At 49.5% G+C, this 19,899-nt stretch overlaps 1 protein-coding gene across 7 annotated transcripts in view; it reads left to right on the top strand.

Moving 5' to 3' along the window:
* exoc6b (exocyst complex component 6B) overlaps positions 1 to 19,899 on the top strand; it is a 61,041-nt gene that overhangs the window by 24,280 nt on the left and 16,862 nt on the right. For 4 of the 7 annotated variants that reach the window (XM_035536679.1, XM_035536676.1, XM_035536675.1 and 1 more), the window contains 11 exons: positions 100 to 220; positions 403 to 474; positions 793 to 890; positions 1,943 to 2,048; positions 2,161 to 2,270; positions 6,443 to 6,554; positions 7,460 to 7,594; positions 7,939 to 8,118; positions 9,150 to 9,179; positions 14,723 to 14,864; positions 17,267 to 17,340. In XM_035536679.1, the coding sequence (XP_035392572.1) occupies positions 100 to 220; positions 403 to 474; positions 793 to 890; positions 1,943 to 2,048; positions 2,161 to 2,270; positions 6,443 to 6,554; positions 7,460 to 7,594; positions 7,939 to 8,118; positions 9,150 to 9,179; positions 14,723 to 14,864; positions 17,267 to 17,340 (1,180 nt within the window). The remainder of the gene's footprint in view (positions 1 to 99; positions 221 to 402; positions 475 to 792; positions 891 to 1,942; positions 2,049 to 2,160; positions 2,271 to 6,442; positions 6,555 to 7,459; positions 7,595 to 7,938; positions 8,119 to 9,149; positions 9,180 to 14,722; positions 14,865 to 17,266; positions 17,341 to 19,899) is intronic. The other 3 variants (XM_035536678.1, XM_035536677.1, XM_035536681.1) reach the window with 2 other exon arrangements.

The following is a 19,899-nucleotide window of genomic DNA, read 5'->3' as shown; positions in this document are numbered from 1 at the left end:
GGGAGGGCTCAGTCCAGTTCAGGGTTTACGAGCAGCAGCTTGGCGGCATCGCCGCACGTCTCCTGCCTCACTCTGTGTTGTTGCTTCCTCCTGCCGTAGTTTCTTTGTAGTGGAGGACCACGTCCTGCACACCACCCGGGGGCTGGTGAACAGAGCCTACGTGGAGGAGTTGTGGGAGCTGGCCCTGTCCAAGACCATAGCAGCACTACGAACCCATTCAGTAAGCCCACGCTACGCTCATCCTTACAGTCTGTTCTAACATCAGCTTTTGTTTTGTTTTATTCCATTCTTTTGGATTATTTCTAGTGCTGTTTCGCCTCACCGTCTGCTCTCTGTTTCTCTGTCCACCCATCTGCCTTGCTGTCCCGCCTAAACTCTGAGCTCTGTGTTGTCCGTTAACAGTCGTACTGCACCGACCCCGACCTGATCTTGGACCTGAAGAACCTGATTGTGCTGTTTGCGGACACGCTGCAGGTAGGCTGCTAACCCTCCGCTCACATGCTCAGTCTCCTCCTTGGGTCAGCCGAGTCAGGTTCGTTGTGTTGGTGAGCTAAACTTCCACTCTGCTGCCACTGCGATATTTTTAATGTAAGGAACTTGTAGCAGCAATAAATTGCTTTTACCATTTTCTGAGCCTGTGCTCTTCATGTGGGACGTGTGTGTGTGTGCGTTAGAAGTAATTTTGCGGACCTCCAGCCCGTTTGTGCTGGAGATGTAAGGATGTCCAGACTTTTCCTGCGGTCCACTGTCCACCTTCAGGCTCCTTGTCTGTTTCTGTGTCGTGCTGTACAGGGCTATGGTTTTCCCACCAGCCAGCTGTTTGACATGCTGCTGGAGCTGAGGGATCAGTATGGGGAGGTTCTGCTGAAGAAGTGGAATCGGTTTTTCAGGTGAATGTTTGTTTGTTTTTTCTTTCTCTGTCATTTTCTCTTTCATTTGCTTTCACTTTGAATTTCGGTGAGAGTGAAAATGTTTTGCCTTTTGAGGTATATTGTGTGTACATTATTCAGTTGTAAAAGTTCATTTAATGTGTTTTTTGTTTTCTGAGCAACTGCAAATGCAGAGTTCTTAAACCTTTTTTTAAATTTTTTTATTTTTTACTGAATTGTCAAAGGAAAGAGAAAAATCAAGCCAGGATATCTGGAAATTGTATCTTGAATTAAATCTTGACCAGAACAATAGAGGTGATGCTATTCCTTGCAGGAGAAAAAAAAAACTAGTCTTGACATGTTTTTTCACAATACACCAAGTTGGGTTTTATATGCTATGCTATTAAAATGATTGGGAAACCACAGAAATGTTGGCCTGCTGTGATGGGGCTGGGCTTGAGGGCTCCTTGGAGAAGAACCAAGGACTCCTGAGAGCGGATGTGATCGGAAGGTCAGCGTGACCTCGTCCGAATCTCTGTTGATTGCTGTCAAAGACCTTTGGATTAGTTTCTAAAGGCAGGGAGCATGGAGCCTGCTGTCATGGAACAGGACTGCTCAGGAAATGTGGAAACAGCTCCGGGAGACAAACAAATATGCACACACGCGCACACAGTGGGACGGCTATTTCAGATGTTTTTAAAATTGTATTAAAAAAAATGTAAAATAACAGTACATTTTTCTTATTAATATTTTATTATTTGTATTATACACTATTGAAGCTGCTTGACAAATAGTGTGGAGTAGTAGTAGTAACAAAAAAACAACAAAAATAATAATACTATCATTATTGTATAATTTTAATATAATAATCAAAAATTATAATAATAAAATTATAAAATTGTGGTCCAAACCATAGAAGTCTCTTAAGGGCCATTAGTTTGTCTGACAGATATGACGGATCCAAGGTTTAAGATACTAAAATCTCACATTTCTCGTGAAGTCTCTCTTCTCGTGAAGTCCCATTTCTCATGAAGCCTCAAAATCTCATGAAGTTTCTTTTTGTTACTTTGCAGGCAAATCCTTGATCAGGACAATTACAGCCCCATCCCTGTGGCGACACAAGAGGAGTACAGACGAATTGCGGGCCAGTTCCCCTTCCAAGACCCAGAACTGGAGAAGGTCTGCAGCAGAGAGCCACTTCAGCATGCTTGTCCACTCTTCCCTAGATAGTAATTGAGGCTGCTTGACAATTAGCCTATTTTGAAATTGTGTTGCGTGCGCCCCCCAACAGATGTCTTTCCCGAAGAAGTTCCCATTCTCTGAATTTGTACCCAAGGTATACTCTCAGCTCAAGGAGTTCATCTACGCCTGCCTCAAATACTCTGAGGATCTGCATCTTAGGTAACACACACACAAAAACACAAACACCTGCATGTGAATGGCATGTTGGTCTCTGATGTCCAGATGAAAGATCAGATCTGCAGTCACCCTCCCTCACTATCCAGACTTCTTCTCATTGCAGCTTGGAACCGATTTGCTACAATCCAGCACAGTCATCTGCAGACACCTCATCTGCTTTTTTTCCTTTATACCACTCGTACCACTGACCTGAAGTCTCCCACGCTTCCGTTGTCTCGGTCTGTAGCCCAGAATTGCTTTAGTACTTGGAGAAAGGCAATCCCGTGAACGCTTTGTGTACCCGGTGTGTCGTATTTTTATCAGCCTCATCACGCCTTATCAGCGCGATGTTTTGTGAGGTGTATATCCATATGTTTACTGATCCCTGGTCAGTCGAGCCATGTCTAAAAATACCGATGACATTTTCAGAAGCGCTTGACGCGATGGGGGTTTGTTTGCAGTGTGGACAAAGCGCACCCCGCAGTGTTCTCATTTTGCAGAGTTGTCTTAAACATCTTTTGGCTCAGGATGGATCATTCACTCATTCATGCAGTCACTCCGTACACATTGTAGAATAAGACAAAAACTGCAGCACAGCCGCCCATTTTGAAGTTTGCTACTCCATTGCACTCTCTCCGGCACCGAAACTCTATCCTTGTCAACCTCGAATGCATTTGGTAACCATACTCGGGAAAACGGATACAGCGAAGGGTCCTGCTGAAATCGAATGCTCCCGAGCACGGCCGAGTAATGGAGATCTGGTCATTAAACGGCCCGAGCGGCACAAGGGGTCCGGATCTCCCTGGGAGCGCGGCGGGTAGCTAGACTTGCTGCAGGAGACAACTGGAACACCCAAACATTCCTCAGTTATCGGAACAGTAGGTCACAGGCTGAAGGTCGAGGTCAGTACTCCTGGTGGCGGTTGTTCCGGCCAGGGGGAAAGCGCTGGGTGTCTCCTGGTTGTTCTCCTGATTCTGTTGATTCACAATGGACAGGCTGCATTGGGGTTTGTGTGGGGTATTTGCAATTGTGTGGGTGGGTTGTGGGGTCTTCGCAGTGGGGGTGGGTGCGTGTGTGTGTGTGGGAGAGATGTAGGCATGAGAGAGACTGGTCATAGTCACTAAAGCCACAGGCCACTGAAACGCCAGCCAAATGACCAATCTGTTACTAGCAGCAGTGATTAATTATGTCTGAGACATGGTCTGACTCCCGGTGCGTTCCTCTGCCATGGCTGTCTGTCAGGTTAACCCACGCTTGTTTGCGTGATTAAAGAGCAAGGCAGCCCGATGAGCCCAGACCTCCTGTCTTGTAGCCAAAGACGAGTAAGCAAAGCCCAGCGGGAACAAAGCCCGAGACAATCAGGACTCCTAATGCTCCAGAATCGCAGCGCATCCGACCTGATCTCCTTCGCTAATCGGTTCCTGTCTGACCGTGAGGGCCCTCAGACGCTTGGCCCCCGTGTCGCCCGGCTGCTTACAGCGCGGGCGGGGTCCCCGCCGGCGAGCCTTTGAACCCGCGGCCCTCAGCTCGCGTTAGGGACGCGCCCTTGCTCTCTCCCCGGTTCTGGGGCCGTGGCTGAAGCACTAGGCTTCCACTCCCACTTCTCACGCCCACCGCACCCACGCGGTTTTCGTAACACGGCCAGTCTTCGTGCGCCAGTGTCGGGTCGAAATTTGTGTCCCTCCTTTGTGTTTCTGGCCAGCTGCTTGAAATGCATGGGGTCCAGGGGTTTCAGATCCAGGCCCAGTCATTTACACTCAGTGCTAACTGAACAAGTGAGAGCTCCGCTGGGCGGACCTCGACGTTATTTGACATATTTCACTGCAAATCTGTGTCTTCATTAGCGCAAGTGCGATTGACTAAGCGGAACAGTGGGGCCAGATGGATCTGAGTTCACATCCAGACTCTTTTGAGGTCTTGTGAGGACTATGTGCATGTGTCTGCCTGCGAGAGAGTGTGTGATTAGGCACATGTAGGCCTCTGCATAGGCGCATGCATGTTTGAAGGTGCAGGGGTTCGTGCTGTTGCGGTTGGAAACTCGTGATCGGCAGTGCTAAGGAACGGGTGCAGTGGCAGTGCTTTCTGCCCGGACTACTCCGCCGGAGACAGCCAGGCCTGTCCGTCTCCCTGGACGAGACCAGATGGTCCCTCAGCGGTCAAAGCGTACTGCTGAACTTTAAACCCTGGGCGAAAGAGGGCCCTCAGCATTTGAAAGTTGTTGTGCAGATTTGGAAACCGCTAACCTTTTACTTCACACAAGCCCCGACGTGCGTGACTGCGAGGGTTCACCAGCGTGCAAGCGCATGACTGGTTTGGCCTCCAGGCTCCGTCTGATGAATCGGCGGACTAAGATCCATCTCTCTCGAATCCCCTGTTGCACGCGCACCTCCTCTCCGTTTGTTCCTTTAACGAAGCCCGTTAGATTCCCAGCCTTCCCGATCCCCAGCCTTCCCCACACGTTCTTAAGACCTTCTCATATTAAGGGTTTATTCTTTGGGGGCCGTTTGGCAGCCTTTTTTTTTTTTTTTTTTTTTTTTTTAATGCTACAAGTGATCCGGCGTGAACGAGAGCCTGGGCGCGGGGCAGGAAGCCCTCCGAGGAACCATGGTGCCCTGATTGGTGTGTGTGGCATTCCCAACGTTCTGGACTTCTTCCACCATCCCGTTCACCTTGCCACGGATTTCACTTAGCAGAAGGAGCGGTTTCCCGATACTGGGTCCTCAGGGCTGTGCTGTTGTGGGCCTCTTCACACGCCAGCGCTCCCCACGAGCAGCGCCTCCTCTGGGCTGATGTCTTTTTTTTTTCTCTCTCTCTCTATCTCTCTCTCTATCTCTCCTTGTTGTCCTTTCCTGCTCCGTCAATGCCAAGCCGGCAGAGTGAGCTGAACGGAATTCTTTCATCCGCCAACGTGTTGGGTTTCCTTTTTTTCCCCTCTCTCCTTCTTTAATTCTCCCTCTGCTACTCTCGATGCACTGGGACACAATTTGGTAATTTGGGGAGGAATGTGTTTGGCACCCAGAGAGAGGCTTGGTGCACCTTGGTCCATATTTGCTGACTTGCACACTTTCTCTCTCTCTCCCCCCCTCCCTCCATGGGGGACCTCCCTCCTGTCTCCAGCTGGACTTATGGTAATGGGGATGGCTGTGCGGACCACCGGCCATCAGAATTAGCCCCATTTGTGCCGTTTCCTGACCCCCAAGGCCCCCCAGTTTCACTCTTCTACAGCCGGAGCAGAAAACAAGCCTGATGCCCCGCCACTCTCTGCGGGGTTGATTTTATGATTGTGTGTGTGTTCTGATGGCTGTGTGTTGCTTGGTCTGCGGTGTTGGAACATGTAGAGGTGCAGTCCACAGGGTGTCGTCATTCTTTCTTATAGACCGCATCATTCTCTCTCTCTCTCTCTCTCTCTCTCTCTCTCTCGCTCTCTTTTTTTTTCCTTGTTTTTGTTCTTTCTTTCTCTCTATAAATGTTATTTTTTATTTTTATTTATTTTTTTTGCCAAACCAGGTCTCTGATTCTGCTTCTGGATGTGTGTTGAAGTAAGACGTTGGGTGATTAGGTTTTTGAATCGGTTTGCTCCAAAATCAATCATTCAAAATCAGTGCTGCTCCAACAGGCTTGTGTTTTGTTGCAGTTTTCATTAATTCTTCCAATAGTTGACTGTCAAAACATGAAATATTGGTCCCTCACATATGAAAGTGCTTTTAGTATATCTCAATCTGTGTGTGTGTGTGTGTGTGTGTGTGTGTGTGTGTGTGTGTGTGTGTGTGTGTGTGTACACGTATAAAAATATATTAAAAAAATAAGATTCCAGGTGAGTAACTGCAGTGTACTGTAGTAAGAGATGTGCAATACAGTTTCCAGAGAAACAGGATCTTTCAGAGGTCCATCAGCTGCGCAAGCAAAGTGCTTCACTACAATTGTGCATATCTCTACATATTTTATATCTCAAAAGTTAAAACTGCAGTGAAGTACACAAGTTTTCCAGGGAAACACGATGTTTTGGACAGAGGTCCTTCATCAGCTGTGCAAGCACAAAGTTTTCTAAAGGTGTTCGTTGTGCAGGTTCACCACATAGGTTCAGCCTCTCTGCAGTGTTTCCTGGGGTGTGTGCACAGGTCAGGGATCCTTGTGGAACGTGCTGGTTTATGGAATCATGCTTCTCTTTGCTTCAGTTCTACAGAAATCGACGACATGATCCGCAAGTCCACCAACCTGCTACTGACGAGGACCCTCAGCAACTGCCTGCAGTATGCCATCAAGAAAAAGAATGTGGGACTGGCAGAGGTGAGGGGCTGTGTGTGTGTGTGTGTGTGTGTGTGTGTGTGTGTGTGTGTGTTGAGGGAGACCACCAGAGCAGTGGGGGGGGGGGGGGTGTCTTTTAGATACATTTTAGTTCTTTTGTTGTGTTGTTGTTTTTTTTTTTTTTTTTTAAAGTCGCGCAGGTGAAATTAACGAGCATCACGAGCGTCCAGCCGTTCGCTGTAATTCAGCGTGTCCAGCCCGTCTGAGTGCACGCGCCTCTCCCTCCTCTCCGCCCCCTCCATGTTTACCTGCGAACGTCCGCTTTCTGCACCTCTTGTAAGTGGCCCCGTCACGGCTCCTGCGTGGCTCCCCTCGCTCAGCAAAGAGTGTTTAGTCTGCCGTGGCTGTCCCCCGGCGTGGGGCTGTTGGCACCCTGCTCGCCTCGGGCCTTGTTTATAATTGCTCCACTCCAGATAGAGGGTCCAACCGGGCGCCGTGGAGAGGGGTGGGGGGGGGGGGCGGCGTGCAGAGGGAGTCCGGCTCGGTTCACCGAGAGGACAGCACGCCGCCTGGCTGCTCTCACGCTCCCCCTCGCTGCTGGAGAACCCTGCGGCCCTCCTCTCCTCCTGCCAAGCACGCTCAGGCACACGCTCTCCCGGCATTTCAGGCCAGAGCAGATATCCAGACCTCCCGCCTCCATCCTAGCCCGGTCGGCCGGAGGTGCGGCTGTGTAACCCAGGGCTTCATGCTGCTGCAGCGTCCCGCCTCTGCTCGGTGGGAGAGGGCTTAGATGCACCCCGCACACCTTAGGCCTGGGCAGAATTGCTGGGGGCCTGTCTGAACCTGTTTCGTGACACGCCCTCTGTAGGGAGCACCTGGGGCTCTAATGGATGTCATGTGATGCAAGTCCTGATGTGTTGAACTAAAGTCGAATTTGTTCCATCCAGTTGGTTCAGATTATCGTAAACACGACTCACCTGGAGATGTCCTGCCACTACCTGGAAGAGTTCATCTCCAACATCACCAATGTGCCTCCACACATGGTTAACGCCACCAAGCTCTACGGCACCTCCACCTTCAAGGTAGGAGATCACACGCTTGCACCACCCTTCTCTTTCAGCTATTACTGTCATGTCTTGGTTTCCTGTGTGGGCTGCTGTTGGGAATGTCAAGTATAGATTGCATAACTAATTTCTTGCTAGTTGTGATCTTTTATTGCATTAATCTTTTAAATTTTGTATTTGTTTGCCTTCATTTTGATCCACGTTCTGCTTATCTCTGGGTTCAACACATTTAATGATATAACTGTTATTGAATTGTCAAATGATGTTAGCCTGTTGACACAGGCTGCACTCTGTGTATGTGTGTACACATGTGCGTAGAATAGGTGTAGTGTTAGCACTTTGATATTGATTTTGCTGCGCAGGATGCTCGGCATGCAGCGGAAGAGGAGATCTACACTAACCTGAACCTGAAGATCGACCAGTTTCTGCAGCTGGCAGATTATGATTGGATGGCAGCCCAAGGGGGCGGGCAGGCCAGCGACTACCTGAGTGACCTCATTGCCTTCCTCTGCAGCACCTTTTCAGTGTTCACACACCTGCCTGTGAGTGAGGGCTTTGCCTCAGACACCCACACGCACACTCGGCCTCCTCAACACATACACACGGTCGAGCCTGCTTTTAAATTACGGCTGCGCTAACAGTCGGTTAGTGTCTACCAAACCTCAGTGCCCAGCTCTGACCTGCCCAAGAGCTCCTCTCCCTCCATTCCTTTGCCTTAAAGGCGATTACACCCACGGGGCACTTGATCCGACAGCTGAGGCGATCAGTGTGGGAGGGATTGGATGGGTGGGGCGATACTCTCCGCGATGCGTCCTTGACGTGACCCACGAGGGCCATCTGGCCAGCCTGGCCTTGACCCCTGATGGGGAGTGGATTAGGGGTCAAACAAAAGTGTTCCAGAAGGTTCTGTCTGTGGGCCTCTGTGTCCTCCCTTTGCTGCATTACCAAGACTCTGCGTTCTAGTGCCAGCACCCCCCTGTCGCTCAAAGCGGCGCTGAAAGCTGCTTCCAGCACCCCCTCCTTCTCCTGCTGTAATCTCTTAAATCTCACAGTGCCCTCTGACCCAGCCTTGGCACCGGGGGAGGTGCCCTTTCCAGCCCAAAAAAATAAGAGGCCACATTTTTGTGTGGCTTTCACCAAGAGGGGGCAACATTCACCAGTGGCATCTCATTCTCCCTAAAACACACACACACTCTTTCGTCTCGTACTCACCCAGGCCATGAACCCGCATACTGGCGATTCTGCGCGCCTTGCATTTGTACACGAACGCGGCCCTGCGCTCGGCCTGGAGGCGCGCAGGTGCAAGCGTGCCTTCCGCGGGCCCCCGAGCCGTGGGGGAGTGGGCCACAGTCCTGTCAGTCACGCTCATGCCCTTGGCAACACCCCCACGAGCATGCTACCGCAAACCCAAGCGCCGACTCCCTGAGAGAGCGGTGGAGCAGACCAGACCGCGAGCGCCTCGGCCAAGTCCACGTGGATGCAGCGGCCTCGTGCAAATCGCTGAAGCATGTACTTTGGTGTGACCTCTGACCTAAGAAGCACCGCTGTCCTCCTCTCGCTCTCCCCACCGTAGGGCAGTCCCACAGAGCACGGCAGGCTGCCGGTGAGTATGGCTACACTTGGTGCTGAGCTGCTAGTCTAACCTTGACCACGAATGGAGGTTTTTTTGCAGTGGAGCACTACTGCATGCTGTCTGGTGTTCGTCTGATGACTCACACAGTAGGTCTGATTCTCCAGCGTGTTGAATGCTGTTTTGAAACAGTGGTCAGGTTTGGACCGTCTCTAATGCAGTCGTTGTTTTGAGAGCTAATTTGGAGCCTGATAGTGGACTCGGATACACTACTTATCATATGACTAACCTCAACAAACCTGCCTGACACACTATAAGTGTATGTAGCTGGGTACTAGATGCCCACCCACGCGGGGCCCTGTACAAAGCTGATTGGACGAGCTTCCGTGGGCTGTCACGGGTCAGTCAGGCCGAGGTCCAGGGTGTTCATGACCTTCTCATCATTACATCTGCACGTGAAGTACAGTTCATTTAAAAAAACAAACAAACAAAAAAACCTTAGAGGTTTATCATGTTAATGTACCTTGTGTAAGACTTAGACATGTGCTTGTTTATTTAGAGGGAGTTGGTGGGGGAAAGTCTTTAAAAAACAAACAAACAAAAAAACAAACTAAAAACCAACCATGTTTTAAGTGGTCACTCAGCCCAGTCACCAACCCTGTGTAAGCGTTCAGGCTGCAGCCGGGAGGTGGGGGGCGGGGCTTAACGACTGCTCCCCCGCACACGTCGCTTCAGTGTAGAGATCTAATGGGAGTCAGGTCAGCTGGAAGCCGAGCGCTTGGGATCTCTGCCCTGGCTGGGGAAGTTGGTGTGGGACTGCTCCCATGCCCCTGGTGCTAGGCTCATGGCGCACACAGGTTTGGCGGTCCCATGATGGCACCACCTCTCCTTCCGCTTGGGTGCGCACGGCAGGCTGCGATCTAAGGGCTGCCATTGCAGCACTGCAGGTTCTTTCCACCCTGCGGTCGCGCAGAGGTGGTCTGCTCCTGAAACACTGCTCGTAGGTTATTTAAAAATGGATACTTATTCAAGTCATGGATGGCGGAAGAGGGAAGAATATGTACCCAAACACGTGCGTACGAAAACACACACACACACACACACACACACACACACACACACACACACACACACACACACACACACACACACACACAGAGTTGATTATGTCTTTGTCAGAGGCTGCCAGTAAAGGCTGCTCTGCATTGTGATGGTGGTAAGGCTATTTTGCAAGTGTGTGTGTGTGTGTGTGTGTGTGTGTGTGTGTGTGTGTGTGTGTGTGTGTGTGTGTGTGTGTGTTGAGGGAGACCACCAGAGCAGTGTGGATTTCTGTAGTGTAAACCGAATGCAGTCCCCCTCTGCTCCCCATGTAAGCAGCCTGATTGGCACTGGAGAGGACCACAGAAGGCCTTCCAGGTGTCTGAGTGGTTGTCGTGGGAGTGGATGTGTGCACTTTTGTACTTTTTGTGGGGGCCCTGAGGGTGTGGGTTGTTACCCCGTACCGTGGCGCGGGCAAATCAAGTTTAGCTACAACTATCTGCTTAGAAATCAAAGGTCTGTACTATCTGTACTCTGGCACTGTTTTTGAATGTTGTGTGTGAGAGTAAAAAAACAAAACAAAACAGAAAACTTCATAAGGGGGGGAAAAAAGGCTAGCATTCTGTGTGCTTATTATTTCGTTAAAGGCTTGGCTGTAGGTGGGGGGACCCATCCTTGCATGCTGCCAGCCCAGCTCGGTCGGTGTGTTCGCTTAATGGTGTTTATGGAAGACTGCAGGAGAATCGTGCAGCGTTAAGCGTTCACGCACCGTCGCCCGGTTTTCTGGCCTGCGTGTAACGAATTCCGACAGGAAACGGTTCACTTCAAGCAAGTTTTCTGCTTTTGGTTAGATTGTTGTGAATGTGTCCTGACCGCTTTTGCAAGCCGTCAGTGGGAAGAGGTGTGTGTTGCATGAACTAGCAGAAATGTTTGAAATATGAAATGTGTGTCGTGTAAGATGGTTGTGTTTTTTCAGCAGTGTATTAACCTCCCCCCCCCCCCCACTTTTTCACTTGTATTCTTTTTCTTTCTTTATGCTCTTGCCATCCATCCAGTGTCCCCCACCCCGGGTACTGTACTTATTTTCTGTTTATTTTCACAGCTGTTTGTGGCCGAATGCTTTTTAATGAGGGCTTTGAGTTCTTTAATTGAGCACAAAGGCTTCTTCTCACCATCACTCTTCCTTCTGTCTCTCCATCAGTGCCCCAGGCTAATTGTTAACATGCCTCTGCCCTGAACTGCAACACACATGTGCTACTGTGAGAGGGGCGTGCCTCTTTAAGTTTGGTTCTCTGTGAAACATAACCCCCAAAAACGTATACACACGTGTACACAGACACCGGGACACACACCCCTTTGAACGGGTACAATGTCTCTGCCAGGGTACTAGGCGGACTGAGCCATGAGTTCAGGGCACGTTCACTCTCCCCCTTCAACTCAAGAAGACTATTTTAGCCTTTTATGTCCGTGTGTGTGTGTGTGTGTGTGTGTGTGTGTGTGTGTGTGTGTGTGTGGGGTGGGGGATGGCTCAGGTTCATTCACACCACCAGGGAATCCTACAGGTCATAGGTCACGGTTTGACAGCAGGATTTCCGGCCACTGGAAGTTCAGGGAATTGGGACATTTCCACCTAGAACCTTGTCATGGCAACTAAAGTTCAGTTTGGATTAGACGGTGTTCATTACTGCTCCCTCTCTACACATCATGCTAAACCGGTGTGATTTGCAAAATACACTTTTGCTTTGTGTGTGTGTGTGTGTGTGTGTGTGTGTGTGTGTGTGTTTGTTTTTCTTTCTTTCTTCCCCTACTTCTCTGTTAAACTTATTTCCTTCCAAAACTGGAAGGGATCATGTCTCCAGATAATGATTATTATGTTCACCACTATATGAGAACTAGCACACCACACACATGCGTGCGCACTGAATGCGGTAAATTAATAAGGTCACCCCCTCCCCCCAGTCAGACCGGATGAGCGGTGCTTGTGAGTGATTATAATGGCCTCAGCAGGAGACAGGTACTCGTGTGGGTTTTCATTCCACTGTGAGGAGCAGAAACAACAAACAGGCACCACTGCGTTGCCCCACATGATTTATCGGGGCTATTAAGCATGCAGAGACGAGAGGCCGGAAGACAAGCGTGTTTATTTCTTAATCACTGCAGAGCCACACAGGCACCCTAATCATCTGTAATCGCCTAGTTAGGCCTGAAAGTGCTTCAACCTGATTAGAGACTTGCTGGATTAGACCGCATGGTGTGGGGTGGGGGTGCACATTTGAAAGAGGGATGCGTGATAAACTGACGAGCAGTGGTGAGTTTGATGATTCCAGGGTGTTTTGTGTATACCCCAGTTTCACTCTAAACAGACCACGTGTGTTGAATGGAAAAGGTTGCCGTGGTGTTATATAACTGATGGTACTTGATGCTGGTCATCTAGACTCATTGGCAACCAGGTGTCAGATCAGTCCAAGTCAGGCTCTCCTCCCCTCTCTTCTTGTTTTTCCTCTTTCCTGAGTTTTGTATGAATCACGTAGATATGAATGTGTTTCTATGCACAAATAATAATAATCTTGACTGTCTACATGTTCAACTCCCATTAACAGCAGATCTGAAGTCTTCTGGCTGTCTGTTAATAGAATTGAAGGTCAATCTGAAGCATGCTGGGAAATAGGAAAGGGTTTGGTTAGCCTAAAACACCCTGGCTGCCCCTCTAATGAACCTGAGCTCAGAAATCCACATACGGGCCATCAGTGCACCGGAGGAAGCCAGGATCCCTTCAGTTTTTACACCAAGGGGCCAATTACCATTTTATATGGAGTGCAGAGTTTTTCGTAACGTTTATTTATTAAATTATTATTCATATTTCCATCTTTGAAACTCCACACCGGCTTCATGAGCCTGTGGGTTTAAATTAGACTGTAGAATACTTGTGCATGAACTAGAACGTGAGCTGGGTGTGGGGGTAGGCGGGACTATACCATACAGGACTGTAATGCACTTTGCTGGTGAAACGCGCTGCACTCAAAAGGGCATGGCGAAACGCAGCCGTTGTCCTCCACCAGGTTCGTTTCGTTAATCCACATCTGGCCATGTTATGACGGGCTCCACAAACCTCCCGTCTGCCCGGATTCCCGGCGAAAGGTTTGTTACCGAGCCGTAAGAAACCTTTCTCCTCTCTCCACCTCCTATTCTCCAGGCGAGCTCGTGTCCTGCCGGCCCCGGGCCGGGCTCCAGCCCAGACTCTGGGCTCCCACTCTTAGATCAACGACTACAATCAATGGGCCGGCCCGAACACTAAGTGGGTGAAGTCTGCGATTCCTAATTTTAGCGTGAGCCAGGTTACGGGGGGAGCCCCCCACCCCCCGCTTCTCAGTTTTGTTCTTTTTCATTCCCATGTTCATTTTCTTTCTGTTTCTCCCCCCTGTCTCCCCCCCCCCCCTTCTGCTTTCTCACTTTGGTTTCATCGTTTCTCTGGAGTAACGAGCGCGCCATCGGTGCAATCGGCCTCGTTACGAAAGAACCTGTCTGCAGCCATTTGCTGGAATTTCTTATTAGAGATGGAGCCAGTAGACCAACCTGCAGAATCTCAGTAGAACGCAAATCTTTTCATCGCTCGGGTGCAATTTCAAGACGGCTGAACAAAATGTGCATCCTGCATTGAGAGGATGTTCCACACTGTGTGTGTTTGCATGCTGAACCATGCGCAGCAAGACATACTGGGCACTTTTTAAACTTTTTTCCATTGTGAAACTCACTTTCTCTCCCTCACATTTCTTTGCTCCGTGTAGATTTACTGTGCAGTTTGTATAGAGCTCTCTGGATTTACCGCCTTTTGCCACTGCCAGCATAGAAGGTCCTCTCATATAATAGTGGTGTGTGGTGGTTTTTTTTTTTTTGCTTCTTTTCTTTGATTTGACCGTTTTAGACAGAAATCCCACAGACCCCAGGCCCTTCACTCTCATGTTTTCTTTTAGGTTTAGTATCATATTAAAAGCTTTGGATCTCCCCTGAAGAAATTACTCCGGTTGTCAGGAAAGAGCTGGATAGCAGATGATGGCATATTTGAGGTTTGCGTGTGTTCGCGCGTGCGCACGTCCGTGTGTGTATAACAGAAAGAGCAGATATACTTTTTAGATTTTAGAAATATTAAAAGTGATGCATAAATATATTTGAATATTGTGTTTTATTAATGTTTCATGTAAAAATAAAGTTTGCGTCATACTGCTGGGTCTCTGTCTTTTAGTGTGTTAAAATCAGCATGTATTTTGCGCTTGCTTGTGTCTACGCATGGAGAATATGTTTACTCCTCAGTCACAGTGGGGTCACAGTAATGCCCCTTTACATCAGAGGAGGGGCAGCGAAAGAAATGAGAGCATTTTCAGCCTTGTGTTCGCGTGCTTGCATGTTTACGTTTCCCGAACCCTCCCCTTGTTAACTTCTGAATACAGGTTGTAGAGCTTTGTGTCTCCTAAACGTTCTCATGTCCTCACACGAGCAAGTAAATAGTGACACTGCGTCTCTCCCTCTCTGTCTCTCTGTAGGGGAAGGTAGCTCAGACAGCGTGCATGTCTGCATGTAAGCACCTCTCCACCTCCTTGCTCCAGCTGCTTCTGGAGGCGGATGTCAGACAGGTGTCCATGGGAGCACTGCAGCAGTTTAACGTGGACGTCAAAGAATGTGAGAGTGAGTATAGCCTTACTCTGGGCCTTGTACCACCTCGCTCCAAGGCTTCAGCGTTTTCTTTACAAACTACAGTCGCTTCTTACAGCGTTTGTTACGTGTGTGTGTGAGGATGCCAATGAATGTGTAGGTCTTTGCCCAGATATTTTTTAAATCACTTTTTTAAATCACAGCCGATTCGACTCCAAAACGTTCTTTCTATTATCTGTAAATCTGTGCACCAGTTAATAGACTTCATCTGCCAGTAGGGCTCTTTATTTGTCTTCACGTATTGGAGTCTCTTGGATCTGGTAGTGACTGATCCCTTAGCTCCCCAAGGACAGATTAGAGTGAAGTGAGAGAGAGAGAGAGAGAGAGGCGTATGCAGTTTTGGCTTCACGGAGAGCCTTGTCGCTCGGCCTGGCTCTCCGCACTGCTTTTCCCCGCGACCACAGCTGAAACAGCTTTTGCGCATCTAACCCATGCTGGTTAATGGATTTCCCATGATCCTCGCCTCGAGCATGCCATCATTCAGAGGTCGCGGGCAGAGAGACGGAATGACCTTCCTGCGCGAGATTGCCACATCGACTGCTGTGGTTGCAGCATCTGCTGCCTTTTTAGTCATCCCCCCCCCCCCCCCCCCCCCCCCCCCCTTCCCAGCCAGACTGATAAGTGCCGTTTTACTGTCGGACGCTTTTTTTTGAAGTCCTTTCCATTTTGGATGATGCTGCTCCCGCTTTACTGGGCCACAGAATTCGGCCCTAATCCGAATGCCAGTCATCTGAGAATTGTCGTAGCCTTTGCTCAGTTGATGTGTGATGTCTGCAAGAAAACAAGTTGACCTCTGTGAGAAAAGGGTGGTCAATGTTTGTTTCTAGTCCAGAGTAAATGTGCCAGAATTAAAAAAAAAAAGCATTTTATTTTTATATATATATATATATATATATATATATATATATATATATATATATATATATATATATATATAAATGTGTGTGCTGTAAGTACAGGAGTTATCAGAGGACATGACTGCAGATGGTTGCCATTATTGGCATGCATCTGGGCCAGGTCATAGGAAGAGGTGAGCACAGGGCCTGGACTGAAGGTCTTTTGACAGGGCCACTATGGGGTGTGATGGTGGAGGGGGGTGGTTGGGTGGTTCGATGTGGCCCCTGCCAGAGTCATGTCTCTGGGTTTGCCACCGGCTTTGTGCTAGCCAGCCCTAAAAAGTTGCATCATCAACCTCTCTTAAAGTTCAGTGTCATTTTGCGTTGAAGAGCAAAATGACACAAATTAAGGATTTGTTGTAAAGCCCGCCACAAGCCACCAGGGGTGCTGTGCATCTTTCAGAAGTGCTTGTCAGTCCATCAAGTGCAAAGTAAACAGGCATACGAAATAACTGATGGAATGGTGAAACCTCCACTGACACTGACCCTGGGGGCCTTGGGTTCGGGCAGCTTGCCCTAGAGGAAGCCTGTACGTTTCTCATTGCTTGCCCAGTTTGTGACTTGTTGATTTAAAGTCCTTAAAGTCCTGACATTCCGCATCACCCCCACCCCCCTTGTGATTTTGGCGAAACGTTGTCTGACACTTGTCATGTAAACTTCGCAGCTGGTTCTCTCCTCACCTGTCGGAGGGCAAGCGGACCTGCACGAGTGGCCATCGAGTGCGGAGACACAGAGGCGCGAGCAGGGTAGGCAGGCGCTGGCTCGCCGTTCACGGGGGTCAGAAATAAAGATGGCAGGCGTGTAATCTGCGTGAGAGGCAAGAAAGGCGCGCAGCGTTGCGAGGTGAAAGGGATTTCTCCCGGGCCCGGCTCGTTTTGTCTCCGTGTGTCAAACGTTCCGTTTTCCAGAATGGCGAAGCTGCTTGTTTACGGGTCTCCCTCCAAAGGCGCAGAAAGCTCCAGTGGCCTCACATCCAGCCCCCAGAACCCTCCCGACAACCCTCCCACCACCTTCACTCCCCCTCTTTGCCTTTTCAAAAGTTTTTGTTGCCTGCTTTGCCCTATCCTGCGCCACATGTTCGGGAGAGGAGCCCCATGAGAATCGGCATCAGGTTTTAGCCTGCGGAGGTGAAGACAGCCCCCCCCCCCCCCCCCCCCGAGTTGCCCAGCCCCTCTTGCTGCCTTGTCAAATCGACACTGGGGAGAATTAATGAGAGTTTGATGATGCATTTTTTTGGGGGGCTGGCTAGCACAAAGCCAGTGGCAAACCCAGAGACATGACTCTGTGGCAGGGGCCGCACCGAACCACCCAACCACCCCCTCCACCCCCACAGCACCATCAAAGCCCCCATCCACACCACCTCCCCCACCCCCACCGAACCTCCCCCTGTCCTCCCCTTGTCCCGGCTGTCATCCGTCTGCCAATCTCCCACTCCATGGCGAATTCCCTGCTCTCTTTATCCCTCTCTCTTTCCCACAGGGTTTGCCAGGGCCGGCCCGGTGCCTGGCTTCCAGGGGGACACTCTGCTGCTCGCCTTCATCGACTTGAGACAAGTAGGTCTTTGTTTTTTTCCACCCCTTTTTCTTTTCTTTTATTCTTTCCTTCTCCTTTCTTCTGTTTTCTCCTGTTTACCCCTCAGCATCCCCCCCCCCCCCATTCTCTCTCCATACCCCGCCAGTCCCAACCCCCTAAACCTCTACCCTAGCCCTGGTTTTGTTTGAAGGTTTCTTTCCTTAAGTTGCCCTCAATGCGCGTCTGTGTTTTTTGTATTCATATCTGCGATCCCAAGGCTTTGACAGATACAGAACCTTTGGACGGTTTTGTATTGCTTTGTTTCATTTGGTTCAGAGGTGGCCTAAAGACTTCCTCTTGTAGAGTCTAAGGTAAGTGTCTCTAAGCGGGTTTTTTACGGGTCATCTTATCCCATTTGCACCTTTTACACACTTGAACACAGTTGCACGGTCAGACCATTGGTGGCTTGGCTTATGCCATCCCTATACTCTCAGACACAAGTAAATGTTCCTAAAATGACATCAGAACCAAACGCTCAGTGGTCCCTCCGCTGTTTCCTTTGGTTCCTTGACAATCTGTGCACTAGCTGTGCTAAATCTATGCCTTTAGTAAACGGGCTGGTACAAGGCTACATTAAGTTTAACATGTCTAATCAAATTGAACGTTTCTGTGGAAACGAAGAGTGTAGAGTGTGTGTGGTGGTGGTAGGGAGTGTCAAATTAAAGGGTTTAGAGGGGATGGGAAAGAATAACATTGGGGGTATGAGGGTCCATATTTGGGACCCCCTCCCTTGTAGCCGAAGTGGCCAACCTGGGCGGGTGTCAGAGGCTGAGAGAGGATGACGGATGGGCTGGACGCTCGTGGAGCGTTGGATGAATGAGCTGACGGACAGTGACGGATAGCTCTTTCTTCCATTAAAACAATCCCGTTTTGTCCCGCCTGCCATCATGATGCAGTGCCACTTGTTTTTCATTTAGGTTTTTTTTTTTTTTTTTTTTTTTTTTTTTCCTGAAACCTGACTTCACCATGAAGGGGCTTGTGTGGTTTTTGCTTTGGGTTTTGAAAGTGAGCAAAAGGGACCAAAGAGGATGCTGATGGAAAAACGAAGGTGATATTTCTGCATTTTACATAGATGCGTGATTTTATTTATGATCAACAATAATTAATTGATGTGTATTAATATCGCGAATACATGCGTATTAATATCGCAATTTCAGATTGAGGTGGGGCAAGAATGTATAGCCCCATCCCTCCCGCCCTCTCCCCCTCCTTTCTTGGGGTGGCTTTTTCATGTGGTTGTTCTGGGGATCGGGACGTCAGAACCGCTCCGTTGACCCAAGCATCCCCCAGTGTGGCTGGCCCTGAATACGCCCGATAAATCAACCTGAAGGGCCCGTTTGTGTACCAGACTCCCGGGTCCTGGGATGGGGCCGTGGGTCAGACCTTCTGGAGACAGACAACAGAAAGGTCCGGAAACACTGGGAGGGGCTTGGTGAGAGTCTGGAGCTTCGCTTAAGTTCCAATCTCAAAAGAAAGGAATATGAAAAGGGAGAGCGAGAGACATCCAGAGGCCCGGCTTTAAAGACCCAGAGACGCTGAGGGATAAGCGGGACAAACGAAGAAAGATTGACATGTTGATGGGAGACGAGCTGACAGGGAGGAAGTGGGTAGAACAAAGATGAGAGAAGCCATTCAGTGACGTTCTCATTAATTCTTGCATTGATCTACATTCTCTTGAAATTTGTGCCTCAAGAGTACTTCTCCAAATGATGTCCAAGGATCTCCAAAGATGGGCAAAGGCAGAGGCATGCAAAGATGAGAACGGGCAAGAACATCTGCTTCGGCCTGCTCCCTCAAAAGCCCTCGGTGCATTCTGGGACCACTTCAGTTTGTCTGCAGAATTGATGCAGAGATAAACGGCTGTGACAGCTATCGAGAGAGTCGGTCTTTTCCAGCAGACAGAAGAGTGAGGGAGCAGAAATGGGCAGCGTAAACAGTGCGGCTGGCTGCGGCTCGGAACTGCAAGGCTATATTTAGCGGTGGGGAGGCTTGTGGTGGTGGGAACCCTTGGCTGGCCTTGGTGTGTGGGAGGCCTGCTGTGCTCTGTGGTGTGGCAGCCCCCCACCCCCAACGGTGCTCACACCCTCAGCCAACGCCTACCTCAACTCTGCCCTGGATCTTCCGTCTGCCCAAATTCTTCTTGGGGTTTTTCGGGAGAGCAGACACTCCGCAGGGGGTGCTCTTTGGCTGTTAAGGGGGCCTATGTGGACTTTCCAAGGGATACTGTGGGAGGGAATAGATCTGTTTTTAGGTGCTGTATTTGGAGAAGGACCCAAAAATGTTTGGACTTATGTATGTATTTGTTTAAATGGCTGGGGATTCGTCCTATTTGGCTAGAACTCATGAATGGCCCCATATCCTTTGATATACATTCGCTGCAGCTGGAGACTCCTCATTTAATTTTCCTGTCACTTCACTGTGCTTTGGCACCCCCAGTGCAGGTGTGACCATGCCAGACCAAGGCCAATAATGGCAATAATGATTTTGGCTACCCATGCCCTCCTATGGTTTATTAAGGAAGGATGGACAAAGCCAGAGAA

This window comes from Electrophorus electricus, chromosome 19 (genome assembly GCF_013358815.1).
Source record: "Electrophorus electricus isolate fEleEle1 chromosome 19, fEleEle1.pri, whole genome shotgun sequence".
Taxonomy (NCBI): domain Eukaryota; kingdom Metazoa; phylum Chordata; class Actinopteri; order Gymnotiformes; family Gymnotidae; genus Electrophorus; species Electrophorus electricus.
The sequence above is the reverse complement of the archived record's forward strand: the minus strand, read 5'-3'. Positions and strand labels throughout refer to the sequence as shown.